The sequence below is a fragment of the Chenopodium quinoa genome, unplaced genomic scaffold (genome assembly GCF_001683475.1).
Source record: "Chenopodium quinoa cultivar QQ74 unplaced genomic scaffold, ASM168347v1, whole genome shotgun sequence".
NCBI lineage: Eukaryota > Viridiplantae > Streptophyta > Magnoliopsida > Caryophyllales > Amaranthaceae > Chenopodium > Chenopodium quinoa.
Window position 1 is genome coordinate 3,571,696 of NW_018745080.1, and position 16,564 is coordinate 3,588,259.

The window sequence follows — 16,564 nt, forward strand, 5'->3', positions numbered from 1 at the left end:
TCAGAGTCTGAGTTTTTTTTGCACATGCTCATCTGTTTACCTTTCATGGTCTGGCTTCCTTTTTTTTTTTTTTTTTTTTTCCATATTTATTCCTTTTGTAAGAAGACATAGAATAACTGGTAAAAAGGAGATTCTTTTTCCTTTTATGCATTTTTGAAAAGTACTATTTTGTAATTTTTATCCCTCTTCTCACATACTCCGTATACATAAGAGTAAATTAGTTGTTACGAAAAAAATACATAATTTCAAAATACAGGGTAACTAATTTATATACAAAAACAACTCATCACTAGTAAATACTCTGTAGTCTGTAGTACTTAATCACCTATTGTAAGACATTCGTTTTAACAAAGAGAACAGCTGGGAGATCGGACTTGATTAGTTGATTACTAAAATAACCTATTGCACCACTTCGATTCAGTCAGTGTTTCTGAGGTGGATAAAGCTCCCATAGAGCAACTGTGGTGTCTTCTGATGAAGATGCAAGCAGCTTAGAGTCCCTAGAGAATGACACTGCATTGCACTGCAACAAGAAGAAGAGCAAGTTTTAGGATAAACAAAGACATACCAAACTAACAGTGACAAACTTAACAATCCAAGCAATTATGTAACAGCAAGCAAGACATACCAATGCACTGTGATACTTGAGTATAGCAAGAGCATTTCCTTTCCGATAGTTGTATATCCTGACTCTGTCAATAAACAAAGAGGATCACATGTAAGATGTAACTTCACAAAATGTTGATTCCAAGCAAGAAACCATTGATTAAGAAATACAAAATTACAAACTGATAGAAAAACTGTTTTTAAATCACTAACAATCAGCTTAACGGTCTAGCCTACTCCAAAGCTACTTGAATCTGACATTGCTATTGACTGGATTGAGACCAAAGAGAGCCAGGCTAGAGTCAAAGCAGGCTTGATAAATTTTAACAAATACTTATAAGGATCTCAAAAGGTTAGCGAAATTTTAGAAATAGGAATATTGTAAGAGAGAAATTTTAACAATTACTTTTGAGGATCTCACAAGGTCAAAAAAACTTGGAAATAGGAACATTTTAGGAGAGCATATCTTCCTAGTTGGAGTTTGTAGCGAAAGCTTGAGTTACTCAGATCAAGCTGAGTCACGAGCCAAGTCTGGAATGTCAACGAACAATACACTTGAACTCGAGTCTGGTTTGTTGTGAGTCAACTCGAGCTACCTGACGATTGAGCTCAAGCTCGGATTGATATAACCTTTACTCATAGTAAAGCATTACGAGAAGGGGATGGTAGTAAAATAGTAGTCAGTAGGAGTAATCAAGGCATTTACAAGCAGTAGCACAACATAAAAATGGGAGCAGGGAGGAGTGCATGCCACCAAATCAGCTTTTACTAAATGCTAGAAGATGGTCCATTCCTTGGGAGGAGTGCCACAAATTCCAAATTAAAGGTCCATGTCCCAAATGAGCTTTATATGGACCATGTGTCTAGTGGCCTGTCACCTTTCCCACAACATTTATCTTACAAACCCATTCATAACTGTTGCTTCACAAGGACAACCAACGCCTCCAATAGACATGCTTGAACATTGAAGCCTCACCTCTTGCATGTTACGGTTCAAGAGAAGTCAACTTCCCATATTAAACATTTTGACCCTCCTACAAAACAGCTCTTATCTCCTCCATTGCTACAAATGCTTCAGATGTCAGCATTGGAGCCAACACCCTTTGCAGTAAATTGTAAGACATGTTGCTACATAAATAGCCTTTACAATTGACACTGCTGGTTTATCATTAAAGAGAAGATGGCAGTGCCATAAAGGTTGATAGCAGTGACATAGAGGGTCTTCATCTCAATAATGAATATCTTCGGGAAAAAATAGCACACATCTTGGCTTATCCAAAATCCACCTAAAACCAAATCTATGTTTGGTGGTGTTGCTGGCCATTCTATATACAACTTGACAAATCAGAAAAGGTTTAATTGTCATTTTCAGGAAATTATAAGCTAATATATATAATTTTGTTTGACCATGCTTGATGTTTGTGACTTTGTGCTATTCAGATTAGGGAAGGACAAAATTCAGGTTAAGTTTGGCAGTGACAAACAGATGATATCTGGGCAGTTCTGTTCTATTCTTGTCTAACTAGAGCAATGCATCATATCTAAGAGTTGACTCAATGGTTTGGATTGAATGAAAATTAGTCATTCAAAAAGTCAGTCTGCCTATAAGATGCAACGCAGCTCTGAGCTGTGTACCTGTGTAGTGTAAAAGTGAAGATTGGTGAAATAGGTTGCATTGTAAAGTTAATTTTTCAGGGAGTAGCTCAATCGGTATAGGTAACAAGTTGTCACCAAAACAGAAGCAAGATGACTAAAGTGATGATTAGATTGTCAGAAGTAAAGGCAAATGTATGTATAACCAAGAGATCCAATAACAGGTTAAGATACTGACTAGATTCAACAACATTAACATATTAGTTAGAAAAGCACTCGCATAGGTTTTAAGCAGATTAAAAAGAAATTGAAAAGCAACCAACCTGCGGTCCCATCCAGCAGTAGCAGCAATTTTACCATCTGGCCGAATAGAAGTGCCTGCTATTCCAGGTCGCTCCAAGCTAATTTCTTTCCTGACCACACAAGTACCCTAAATAGAGTAGACAACGACATCACCTAAATCTCAATTTCAACAAAGAATTCGACAGCTATTATTGAAAGAAACATTATCAGACAAATTAGCAGCAGCAAGGGATACTAAGTTCCTTTTACGTACAGAACAAAAATTAATACTCCATATGATATACTTCCTCCGTTTTTTATTAGATGCATTTCTTTCTAAAAATGGAAGTTTCAATTTAGATGCATCACTTTTCCATTTAATTATAAATTCTCTCTATCTCTCTCCTATCACATGAACCCTCTTTATTTTCTCTCTATCTCTCTCTACTCCAAAAATTGCCTAGGAGTCCGCGATTACAAAAGTGATGCAACTAATAAAAAATGGAAGAAGTATCATCTTCCCATAAAAGTAAATAATACGTAGTAGTAGAAACTATCAAGAAATGAACGCTGCCAAACTGATAAAACATCATAAAGATACAATTAACTAGAAGCGGCAAATTGTCACAAGAATCTACTTATGACATTGGAATTTTAACGTTAGAGATCTTTAGAGCAAAACATCCTTTCTACTGTATGCACTACTAATCTAGCATACATCTAGATCTAATCAAATTCAGCCCCATATCATAGTCTGATGATGTTGTAGCAATCTATAAAACAGGGTTAGCTTGTCTATTGTATTGATCAATAACATGACTCCAACCTAATGTCTAGGAATAATAAAACAATATGCTCTTTGAAATATGAGACACATGATAATTATACATGACTGTAGCCTTCAATAGAATATAAACTGTGTACAGAATAAAGGAAATTACCATATCATAATCTGAATTAAACAGAAGGATCTTGTCGTCTGCAGCGCCGGCAACAACTCCTTGGCATGATTGATCAACTGCCAAGCTAATAACTGCATGCAAGAATTGGCACAAATCACACCTATTCATGGAAAATTACAAAATCTCCATGTCAGGAAGAGGGCAGCAAAACCTGGTTCTGAATAGTACTTTACAGAAGTCAAGGGTTTTGAGGTGTTCCTCATATCCCACCATGCCATAGTCCCGTCCTCGTAACTGTTGTATGCAAGTTATACGATATTAGTATAAGTACAATAAAAGGTTGAATTACAAGGAAAAAAAAAAAAAAAAAAAAACTCCATCAATCAGTAACTTCATAAGTTTAAATCCTTAACAGAAATCCATTGATGCCAATTACCCAGCTACTCTGAAGTCGTCAAAACAAAGCTCATCCAGCACTTAGAAAATAAGTATATCCAGAATTTAAGTAAAAGATAGGGAATAAATGCCCTTGTTTTGTTATATTTGATCATATTTTTTATGCTTTTACCCAGATTCTATGTTGAAAACACCCCAAAGCCTTTTAAAATAATTCCAAATACCCCCCCTCCCCCTCCCCCAGCCCTCTCACACAGGGTTTCAAATTCTATTTCCCGGAGAATCAAGACTCATTAAGAAAAAATTGATTTTTAATTATGTAACATAACAACCATTGAATCCTCCTTTGACATCATAATCACCATTGCAACCCCCTTCGCTCACCCCAAACCATGATACTTCAACTCTCCCTGCCCCACCCCCCAACCCAAATCCCAGTTGTCACACTATCTACATAGTATCACCACTAAATCAGACATTGGTGGTGGTGGTGGTGGTTGGGGGGACGGACTTGTTGAGATTAAAATTAGAAAGAAGATTGATCCAAAAGGCTTAGCAACGTAATTGTCTCTCATTAACTCAAATTAATGGCATAGGGATGAGAGAAACTGATGGGTGGACAACTTAACCTGTGGTCGAAGTTGAACAGAAAAATTCAGCATCTGGATTGTTAGTGGTTCAATTCGACCGTCAAATGGCTGGATCAACAAGTTGCAGGATAAATGAGCCACCAGAGAAGACAATTTTACAAGTGAATGAGCATCTGGTGAAAGATGGTGAGTTGGCAGAAGGAAGGAGATGGTGGAAAAGTTGAGAAGTGGTGGCAGTATAGACAGGAAAGGGAAGGGACAGAAAAGGAGTGAAAATATTTTTTTAGGATGAGTGAACTGAAATGGCGGTGTTAAAGAGTATGGGGGCTATTCCCTTCCTCCTAGTGAGCCAAAAGTTCCCTAAGAGTCTAAGACTAATGCCATTTCAGACTAAAACTCCACTCGTTGGCACAATACAACTGACACCAAAGGGGAGCAGGGTTTTAGCAAATTCAAGAATTCTGCAAGTCCATATTAGATTTAACCCACTCAAAAATTCATTTGTCTGTAACATGAACATTCTATCAAATTAGCAAATATACAAACATCTGAGGAATGACATAAAGCACCTGCAAACCACATAATTAACAAACCAATCCCCCCCCCCAAAAAAAAAAAAAAAAAAAAAATTAATAATAATAATAATAATAATAACAATAATAAATAATAATAATAATAATAAAAGAGAGAAAGGAATATAAGAAGCTGAAAACTCTTTTGGAAGGGAGACCCATATTTAAAAAAAATGCCTTATAAGAAGAAAGTAATATGCCTTGAAAAGATTACTAGTATAAAGGGGAGAATGATGTGGAAAAAACGATAAGTATATCATGGCAGGATTTCCATTTATCAGAACCTATAATAAATCAAAAGAGAGCAGTAATAAAAACTTTTGAAAAGCATACCCAGCCAAGATATGTAAGGACCCTTGGCATTTAGATGGTACAAACGCTTGAACGGCCATGCACATTCCTGCAGGAGATATTCAGTTGCATTACAACATTAATCTGGAAAACACAAGTTAATCCCCAAACAAGACCAAAAGTGTGTATACTCAAAATGATTGCTGCTGAGGCTATAACAGAGAAATGAAGAAAATCTTGAAGGCCTCATCTTATGCTTAAGTGTGACCCCTGTGTGTTGGGACATAAGATGGGATTCCAAGTACAGGAGAAGGGCTTGCATGCATAAATTTCAGTCACTATAACATTAAATCAAACAGATTCTGCTGTGATCCTTTATTAAAGAAGAAAGCAAAGGAAGGCAAGTTACAAACGAAAATGGTGAAAAATATAACTCTGCAGGAAAAGAAGGGTTGAGGTTCAGCAGCTTAATATCACTTCTACTAACTCCTTATGGAAGCTTTTACTGAAGGAAATCACAATATCTTCAGCATCAACCATTCCTTTTTATTCTCAGTTTTCTATTATGCCCAGGTCCTGTTTGTTACATGACTGACCATGGAAAACTCTGAACCAAGAGAGAATATTGATTAAAAATGATGATATAATATACCTCTCATGTTTTCGGAATCACTCCCAACTCCATTTGAAAAACTTTGAGGAATTCTCGTACACCTTTCTGCAGTATTGAGATCCCAAATCTCAACCTTTTTCATATTAATGGCATCGATGTTGTAAATAACATAATCTATATAATACAAGAAGAAATATATTATTAAAGCAAAACACTCATCAACCTGAGAGGGTTGTTCTCCTGCAACTGCAACGTATTTTGGTCCTTCAATCTGCATATCATCTAGAGATAGAAAGCAAATGATTAGTCTTGCCTCACACATATATCCAACAGATAATTTAGAATAAGTAACTGCAATTTAAGAAACAATTTGAACCAAATTACAATATATCCATTCATAGCCATGTCTCATTGGAGGGAGGGGGGCATATAAAACATATGGAGTAGTTCGCAGAAGAAAAATACACAACTACCTCCATTTTAAAACAATGCAATTTAGTGCTTGATTGGTGGAAAATAATTAACAGAATCGACAATGATAAAAGTCGAATCTAGCCTACAATAAGTTCAAACGACAGATTACTAAGCGGCATTTTATATGACCAACTAGCGGTCGTGTACGGTTCCAAACATTATACAGACCCCGATATGCATCCCTTACATTCCCGAGATTTAGCGATACCGGGTCTCGAAACCTCTAAAATTAGTCCAAAAGTGTGGATCATAGCCTTCACTTTTGGACATGATTAGTCGGGGTTCATTATAGATCCCACGAAACCCCATGAGGTAAATTGGACAGTTGTAACCATCCACTTTGCCTTTAATAAGTAATTTAGCCATTTTCGTAAACACCTCCCTTAATTGACTTAAAGTCACCACGAGCTTTTATATGATCGACTAGTGGTCATATATTGTTCCAAACAGCATTATATGACCATAGGATGCATTCTTTACAATCTCGAAAATTTTCAGCACCAAGTATCAAAACCCCCAAAATTAATCCAAAAGCGTGGACAATATTGGACTTTTCCGCACCCGAAAAGAAATCTGGCCGGGTTTTTCCTATGGACCCCACGACAGTCCAAGAGGCCATTAGAGTGGTTGGCGTTGTCCACTTTGCCTTTAAAGAGTCAATATAGTTGCTTTTGTATACACCTCTTTCTATTGGCTATAGGCCACCACGGGCCTTTATGTAACCGACTAAGGCCCTGTTCTTTTGAGCCTCTGCTCCGCTGAAATCTGCTATGCTCTGCTATACTCTTCTCTGCTTAAAAATAATAATTAATAATGATAATAATTGATAATTGATATTTGATGAAAATAATAATAATTATTATTAATATTTAATAATAATAACTAATATTTATAGATAATAATAATAATAATTATTATTATTAATAATATTTAATAATAGTAACTAATATTTATAAATAATAATAATTAATATTTAATAATAATAATAATAATTAATATTTTATAATAATAATAATAATTAATATATAATATTAATTGATAATAATAACTAATATTTAATGATAATAATTAATATTTAATATTATTTAACACATTTTTTAAAGTTATAAAAAGAGTAAAAAAATCTAAAAAAATCAAATAATAATAATATTAATGATAACAATAATAATAATAAAATAATGCGATAATAATAATAATAATAATATTAATAATATTAATAATATTATAAATAATAATAATAATAATAATAATAATAATTAATGATAATAATACGATAATAATAATAATAGTAATAATACTAATAATAATATTAAAAATATTAATAATAATGATAATATTAATAATATAAAAAATAATAATAATAATAACAATACAATAATGCAATGATAATGATTATATTAATAATAATAATAATAATTGTGAAATCTGCTTTGCCCTGCTGAAATCTGAAATCTGCTTTGCCTTACTGAAATCTGCTCTGTTGTGCCAGAAACTCAAAATAACAGGGTCTAATGGTCATATATGGTTCGAAACAACATAATATGACCCCAAGATGCATCCCCTATGATTCCATGAGTTTTCGACATAATCTTGAAACCTCCAAATTTGGTCCGATTTAGTGTATTATATAGCCTTTAGTTTTGGTTCAAGATTATGTATCGAGGTGCTTCCTAAGAGACCTTGGGAGTCCTATTTGGTGTCCAGAACCAACTCTTTCATGCCTTGGTCCACCCTCAATCATCATATCTTAAGATTCATTCCATTGTCTTGCCTTGGCCTTGTTACCTTGTCTTGGCCTTGCCTTGCATTGCCTAGATTTGTCCTTGCCTTTGCTATGGCCCTAAGACAAGCCAAGCACTAACCACAATTGCCAAAAATTGATGATTTTATAAGGATGTGGTGTTTTAATGGTTTGTCTTTGTGCACATGCTACACTCCTACAAAATGGTCGTGCCTTAGCTAGGATGAACCATCCAACGCCCCAAAGCTTAGGCGTTGTACCGTGGCCAATCCCATACTTAGCATTTTTACCACCTAAGATGCATCGCTAACCTTGTTTAGCAAAATATAGGTATTTTAGGAAATATGGGGGGAGGGGAGGGACATTTGTGGTTGTGTCTTGACATAGCAGTACCAATCGAGCACATGTGAGTGGTGATCGATTTTTTTGTTGTTGTGGGCTCCATGCTTGTGCATCGAACCACACGCTAATAAACTGTAGAGAAATTATAATTAAAGGTCAAAAAGACTAAAGAATGGGTCTCCCCTCCTCCCTTTCTTCTTCTCACCTTGTGGTGGCTTTTACACATAATTGAGCAAGGTCATTCCACATTGTGAAATACTCGCCAAGATTAACTTTTACCACAACGAAAATAGAAAGATTGCCCTATACTCACCAAGGAGTTGACACTGAAATCTTGATACTGTTACACCTTCGTTATATACCAACAGTTACCAAACCAAATGCAAAATTGGTCAGTTGCAAATTCCAAAATCTGTACCCCTCCTCAAGCAGTAAGTGAAGAAGAGCTCACGGTGCTGCATGATACATGAAATGCAAGCCTAATTTGCCTTTGGGTGGAACTAGAAAAGGCTTTAGAACTGGAAATTTCAAAAGTTTACAAGAATCACTACATAATTTAATTTAGAGATATCTTGAAGAATATAAACAAAGCATGGCACAACAGCATGTTTCTAACCTACATCAAAGGGAAGGTTTCCCCAAGTCAATGAAAGCCCACTACATCTAGGGTTTTACTGGAAATCAAAAACCCCTAAAATAGTAAAATATGAGTTACTAGACGTATATAAATACAGATATGCAGCAAGATAATGAATGACAAGCTTGAATACCTACAGCTCATATGTGCATATGTTGATGAGCTTTATCATGAGAGCAGATGTCAAAAATGGCGCAGAAAAGTAAATGGACACAGCCATATGACATTGTCAATAATAGATTGATACTAAAGATGGTATAGAAATAAGTTTCACATATGATACTGGTAAAAGAGGCAATATAATCCTAACCTACAAGTTACTACAGAGGAAGCATTGATTTGTAAGTAGTTCAATGAAAAAAGGTGAGAAAGATTCAGCAGTCCACTTTTAACCTTCAAATTGCTGACTATGATGCAAGAAGATAAGTCCTAGATAGACCTAATAAGCTTGGAATTAGGGTGACAATGATTAGAACCAAAACTAATACGACAATGGCACTGGTGTTTCATAGGTAAACTAACTGGCATTACTCCTTTCAAGGTAAATCGGCTACAGATTCTTCATTAAGATGGAATGCTTTAGCCAAAGTTAAAATAAAGATGTCACAAAAAGCAAAGACGATGATCATTAATCTTATCCACTTTTTTCTTTATGAGGGTAAGAAGGTCCACAGCCTGAGGGCATCAACAGATCGCCATTAGAGAAAGGGAAAAGATTTAAAAAAAAAAAAACTAATTCCTAGCTGGATTGAACCATATAAAATGCCTCATTTATTGGTTCCTAATACGAACATTCAAAAACAATTTATTCAAAGTATTCATCAAGTTACATCATTCAGTAAATCTAAAAGGCACAAATGCTTCGAAAAGAAGCAACGTTTCGTCAACCAATAACAAAACCAGCATCTAATACAATATGAAATAAGAAAAGTAAGATTTAAAGACAAAAACCTATGATCCGCATCTGCAGCACAGATAGAAAAGATAACAATTTTGTTGCTGGGGAAAGGGGAAAATTTGGGCTTTCAAATGATAAAACGGAAGACTGCTAAGCTCACCTGAATGTTCTGGTTGATTTTCTACTGTCTTCTTAGTAGAATCACACAATGAGTTTGCATCCATATCCCCACTACAATCCACATCCTGCTCCTTAATGGAAGGTTCAGTAGGCTTCAACTTCACAGCGGGCCTTTTCACCAATGATAGCTTGCAAAAATGGTAAGAATTTGTGCTGATAGTGACCGAGGGTGTCCTACCAAAAAGAATCTAACATCAGAAGCCTACAAGCCCACTTACATGAACAACATTGAATAGCAAGGCACACACATAGTTGGCAACAAAATATGTTTGCAGAAGGAAATTAGGGTCTAACCTGGAAAGTCCTCCATTTTCAAAATCCCACAACTTTATTGTTCCATCCCTGCCCTGACTACAAAGAATAACCCAAGCAATCAGCTAAGAGAGAAAAAGGAGCCAAAATGTCACCACAAAATTGCACCAATTCAATTTTTACACAGATATTAAAGAGAAGTAATATAACCTAAGAACTTTGTCACCTCCAATAGAAGGATCGGAAGCAACACACATAATCCCATGAGCTGCACTGTGAACCCTACAACAAAAAAAATCACCTAGTACAACTCACATTTTCTTCATACAAAAACAATTCGATAAATTAATCAAAACAAAGGCGCATGAATGATTTCTTGTAAATGATGAAATCTTCATTGTACAAAGACCAAGGTACAAGCACATGGGCAAAGAAACAGCCTTGATTGTATCATACATAAGATACAGCCATTTGTACATTCAAGATGAAACAAATACCACGCAGAGTATAATGTCCGGTGTTGTGCTGTGTCCCATATCCTTAACTCACCATCAGAAGAACTGCAAACCATCCACAATATTTTGTAACTAAAATAACATCTCAAGTTCCAATGACTAACACAATAGAGTATAACTGAAACAGTAAATTATATACCCAGAAAACAACAAGGGTTTACTCCAATGGAAGCAAACATCCATAACCGACGCACGGTGCCCTCTTAGCACAGCAATTGGATCAGGGGGTGGTCTCTTTTGGCTCATTCTTTCACTCTGCAACTAATTTGTCCTAATTAAACTTCTCTTCTTTCCCTAAAACTCTTATATTTCTTCAAGCAGCATACTATGCATTCCCAACAATTACAACAAAAAAAAATGGTGTAAGCTGCAATTCTAAAGGCGGGAATAATCTAACAGCAACAATTCATCATATCTTTCATTTGAATTATAAAGTAATACCCACATAATGTTCAAGCCCCTCTTACATTTGCATATAAAGATTATATCTTTGCAATTTATTTCTTTATATTGAAAATTTTATCAGGTTAACAGTGTCATCTTTCTAATAATATTTCAAGGAAATTTATTTTATTTTACTGAAAACAAACTTACCCCAAATAAAATTGGGTGGCTTGCCGGAGATTTTATATCGAAATTAACTTGTAACATTAGCTGATTTTTCAATTTACTCCCAAACTTTTTATTTTATTTTTTACTGGAAAAATCAATAGGAAGAAAATATAGCTACAGTATATGTGCTGAGCATATTGACCAAGAAGAAACAATGGAAATTGCCCAAAAATTAAAAAAAAAATTAAAAAAAAAAAAGGAATGAAGTGGTATGTATCTGGTGATTTGCCTTGCCAGAAACCAGAGTTAACACTGAACAGAGATGAAAGACAACAGAAAAAATGCAAAAAGGATGACTTTAGCCCAGTTATGTATGACAGGTACCTGGGTTTGGACTTTCTGGGGTCTACTAGTCAAGGCCTTGAGGATTGTGAAATCGGGTGTTTGAGTCAGGTCTGGCTAGTTAGAATCATATTATAGGTCTATTAAGAGTTAAGACTGTTTTTTGGATTTCTAGTAGTAGTAACAGGCTGGGATGTGGACCTTCTTACCCTCGTAAAGAAAAAAGTGGATAAGATTAATGATCATCGTCTTTGCTTTTTGTGACATCTTTATTTTAACTTTGGCTAAAGCATTCCATCTTAATGAAGAATCTGTAGCTGATTTACCTTGAAAGGAGTAATGCCAGTTAGTTTACCTATGAAACACCAGTGCCATTGTCGTATTAGTTTTGGTTCTAATCATTGTCACCCTAATTCCAAGCTTATTAGGTCTATCTAGGACTTATCTTCTTGCATCATAGTCAGCAATTTGAAGGTTAAAAGTGGACTGCTGAATCTTTCTCACCTATTTTCATTGAACTACTTACAAATCAATGCTTCCTCTGTAGTAACTTGTAGGTTAGGATTATATTGCCTCTTTTACCAGTACCATATGTGAAACTTATTTCTATACCATCTTTAGTATCAATCTATTATTGACAATGTCATATGGCTGTGTCCATTTACTTTTCTGCACCATTTTTGACATCTGCTCTCATGATAAAGCTCATCAACATATGCACATATGAGCTATATGTATTCAAGCTTGTCATTCATTATCTTGCTGCATATCTATATTTATATACGTCTAGTAACTCATATTACTATTTTAGGGGTTTTTGATTTCCAGTAAAACCCTAGATGTAGTGGGCTTTCATTGACTTGGGGAAACCTTCCCTTTGATGTAGGTTAGAAACATGCTGTTGTGCCATGCTTTGTTTATATTCTTCAAGATATCTCTAAATTAAATTATGTAGTGATTCTTGTAAACTTTTGAAATTTCCAGTTCTAAAGCCTTTTCTAGTTCCACCCAAAGGCAAATTAGGCTTGCATTTCATGTATCATGCAGCACCGTGAGCTCTTCTTCACTTACTGCTTGAGGAGGGGTACAGATTTTGGAATTTGCAACTGACCAATTTTGCATTTGGTTTGGTAACTGTTGGTATATAACGAAGGTGTAACAGTATCAAGATTTCAGTGTCAACTCCTTGGTGAGTATAGGGCAATCTTTCTATTTTCGTTGTGGTAAAAGTTAATCTTGGCGAGTATTTCACAATGTGGAATGACCTTGCTCAATTATGTGTAAAAGCCACCACAAGGTGAGAAGAAGAAAGGGAGGAGGGGAGACCCATTCTTTAGTCTTTTTGACCTTTAATTATAATTTCTCTACAGTTTATTAGCGTGTGGTTCGATGCACAAGCATGGAGCCCACAACAACAAAAAAATCGATCACCACTCACATGTGCTCGATTGGTACTGCTATGTCAAGACACAACCACAAATGTCCCTCCCCTCCCCCCATATTTCCTAAAACACCTATATTTTGCTAAACAAGGTTAGCGATGCATCTTAGGTGGTAAAAATGCTAAGTATGGGATTGGCCACGGTACAACGCCTAAGCTTTGGGGCGTTGGATGGTTCATCCTAGCTAAGGCACGACCATTTTGTAGGAGTGTAGCATGTGCACAAAGACAAACCATTAAAACACCACATCCTTATAAAATCATCAATTTTTGGCAATTGTGGTTAGTGCTTGGCTTGTCTTAGGGCCATAGCAAAGGCAAGGACAAATCTAGGCAATGCAAGGCAAGGCCAAGACAAGGTAACAAGGACAAGGCAAGACAATGGAAGGAATCTTAAGATATGATGATTGAGGGTGGACCAAGGCATGAAAGAGTTGGTTCTGGACACCAAATAGGACTCCCAAGGTCTCTTAGGAAGCACCTCGATACATAATCTTGCTGGGCTCAAAAGTGTTCTCTGGAAACCAAAACTAAAGGCTATATAATACACTAAATCGGACCAAATTTGGAGGTTTCAAGATTATGTCGAAAACTCATGGAATCATAGGGGATGCATCTTGGGGTCATATTATGTTGTTTTGAACCATATATGACCATTTTATCTTTACCATCCATATTCTCCCCAACCCTAACTTTCACAGCCTTCCTTTCCTAACCCTAACAAACACCTGGATCAGCAAAAAACATAAAACCCTTTAATTTTGATCAATTTGGGGCATTCCCTATCTCCATACCCCAATCAACCACTCTCACAATTCAGCAAAAAAAAAAATTATTTCTCAGCAAATTCAACAACATTCAATCAATTCAAAACACCCAGAATTCCAAAAACAAAACCCAAATCAATCTCCACTGCTAAAACAAAGTATTCTAATTCCTCCAAATATAAAATCCCTTTTCCTGTATAATGCCAATGAAAACAGACAAAACAACAATTCATAAACTAGGGTTTTAAAGTTCTAGAGTAAGAAAAATACTGAAACAACAAACACAAAAAACGAAAAGGGGAGCTCAGAAATTACCTAAACAAACCAATGGAGCAATTTTCCCAATTGAAATTCCCGAAAACCTGAAGCTTTAGATGTTAAAGCTTTGGATATAGCAGAACCCAGAACACAGAAATTTCACCTAAAGTGAAGAAATATGAAGGGAGTATTTTTATATCTCAATGGATTTTTTTGGGGGAAGAATATAACGCAATTATAGGGCTGTTCACAACCGGGTACCCGGCTTTTCGGGTACCTGAAGAGGCGGGTACCCGCTTTTACGGGTAGTCAAATGCTCAGCCCATGACCCGACCCGCGAAATTCGGTAACGGGTACCCGACATTCTCGGTTCGAATCAGAGGGTACCCGAATTTAAAATAAAAAAAATAAACCTGCAATTGAATAAAGCCATGTACAGCAACAATTAAAAAGTAATTCTCATATACAAATCAAAGAGAGTCAAAATTCAACCTACAATTTGCAACAAATAATAACCTTTGGGATACAAAATATAGAAAACTTTATGCAAAACGACATTATCAGCTTTCTCCATATCATCCTGACCATTTATCTCACATTCTCACTCGAACCCGATATTGCGTCATTTCCATTGTCGATCTCCGATGACCCACACTTAGAACATTGAGCGCACCGTACTGTAAACGGAGGAGCAGGCGTTGGTGGAAATTTTCCGTTCATCAAAGATTCATTTTCAGTTTTTATCCTCGCCGGTAACGGTGTGTGTGTGTGTTCGTGGGTCGTCTGGTTTGGGGCTTTGAGGGAAAGAGAGGTTGTTGAGAGAGTGAGGGAGGAGGAAAGATCGAGAGTTAAAGCCTAAATTTATGTGGTATGATCACCAGAGAATTAGATAATGCAGGTTTATGGTGGATTGAGATGTAAGAATTTGTGATTTTGATAGTTTGAGTCTTTGAGAGGGTAAGATGAGAGATAAACTGTGTGTGCGGCACAAGAGATAAATGTTTTAGATTAAGTAAAGTCAGTAAACCCTTGACTCTAGAGTAAAAAAATATTTCGGGTAATTAACAAATTATCAGGTACCCGCTTCACTCCATGTCTGGCCCATGACCCAACCCGAAACAACTGTTTTTTAGCGGGTCAGGGACCTAACCCGGAAAAATGCAAATAATTCTCAAATTACCCGTCGGGTATTTTGCGGGTCGGCGGATCATCAGGTCGGGTTTGTTTGAACACCCCTATAACGCATGTGTATAAGTGAAAATGGTGTGGAATATCGATGATGGATGATGTTGAGTACGACGTGTGGATTGCAAAAGGGGTAATCACGGTGGTCGTGATTTAAAGTGTATGGAAGCTGGTGACGTGTGATTGTGACGTGAATAGAGTTAACGTGGAATCTGGAGTGTGATTGTCTGAAGAAGATTGTAAAAATGGTGTGGATGCTCTATTTTTAATGGCGGATGGGATTGAGAATTAGGTAAGATTGTTTAGAAGATTGGCGGGTTGTTGTTTTGAGGTATAATCAGCTAATCGTGATGTGAAATGTATAATAGTTGGTGATCTGTGATGACAGTTGCGTATAAGATATAGTGGTGGCGCGAAAATAATCATCCTCGTATGGTAACTGTTGATTGACAGTTGCGTATAAGCTGGTGACGTGTGATTGTGGCGTGAATAGAGTTAACGTGGAATCTGGAGTGTGATTGTCTGAAGAAGATTGTAAAAATGGTGTGGATGCTCTATTTTTAATGGTGGATGGGATTGAGAATTAGGTAAGATTGTTTAGAAGATTGGCGGGTTGTTGTTTTGAGGTATAATCAGCTAATCGTGATGTGAAATGTATAATAGTTGGTGATCTGTGATGACAGTTGCGTATAAGATATAGTGGTGGCGCGAAAATAATCATCCTCGTATGGTAACTGTTGATTGACAGTTGCGTATAAGATATAGTAGTGGCGCGAAAATAATCATTCTCACATAGTAGTTGTTAGAAACAATTATGAAAGTCGTTATGAATACTATGTTTTCGATAATATATGATATTGGCATTGAAAAAAAAAATACAAAGTAATGTATAGCTATGTACCTCTAAACGAATAATCATCTGATCGTCATGAAAAATACATGAAAAAATAATACCATTATTTCTTTAATGCAATCAGTGTCATAAATCACCAACTTTCATGTATTTTTCATGACGATCAGATGATTATTCGTTTGGGCGTACATAGCTATATATATTACTTTGTATTAATTTTTTTTCAATGCCAATTTCATATATTATCGAAAACATAGTATTTATAATGACTTTCATAACTGT

General features: G+C 35.8%; 1 protein-coding gene across 5 annotated transcripts; it reads right to left on the reverse strand.

Annotated features, from left to right (window-relative positions):
• Positions 1-207: 207 nt before the first annotated feature.
• Positions 208-15,263, reverse strand: LOC110709860 (protein DECREASED SIZE EXCLUSION LIMIT 1-like). 5 transcript variants are annotated; one of them, XM_021888123.1, is made up of 15 exons: positions 14,761-15,261; positions 14,302-14,657; positions 11,024-11,209; positions 10,867-10,929; positions 10,580-10,651; positions 10,412-10,468; positions 10,098-10,291; positions 6,069-6,127; positions 5,885-5,978; positions 5,275-5,341; positions 3,595-3,677; positions 3,423-3,514; positions 2,523-2,629; positions 629-692; positions 208-523 (listed from the first exon to the last, which is right to left on the reverse strand). In XM_021888123.1, the coding sequence occupies exons 3-15, from the start codon at positions 11,128-11,130 to the stop codon at positions 422-424; spliced, it is 1,161 nt and encodes a 386-aa protein (XP_021743815.1). In that variant the 5' UTR covers positions 11,131-11,209; positions 14,302-14,657; positions 14,761-15,261; the 3' UTR covers positions 208-421. The 5 variants fall into 5 exon arrangements, with proteins under 5 accessions (XP_021743815.1, XP_021743814.1, XP_021743817.1 ...); XM_021888122.1 differs by having other exon boundaries at positions 14,302-15,261; XM_021888125.1 differs by lacking the exon at positions 11,024-11,209 and having other exon boundaries at positions 10,596-10,651; positions 14,302-15,263.
• Positions 15,264-16,564: the final 1,301 nt, after the last annotated feature.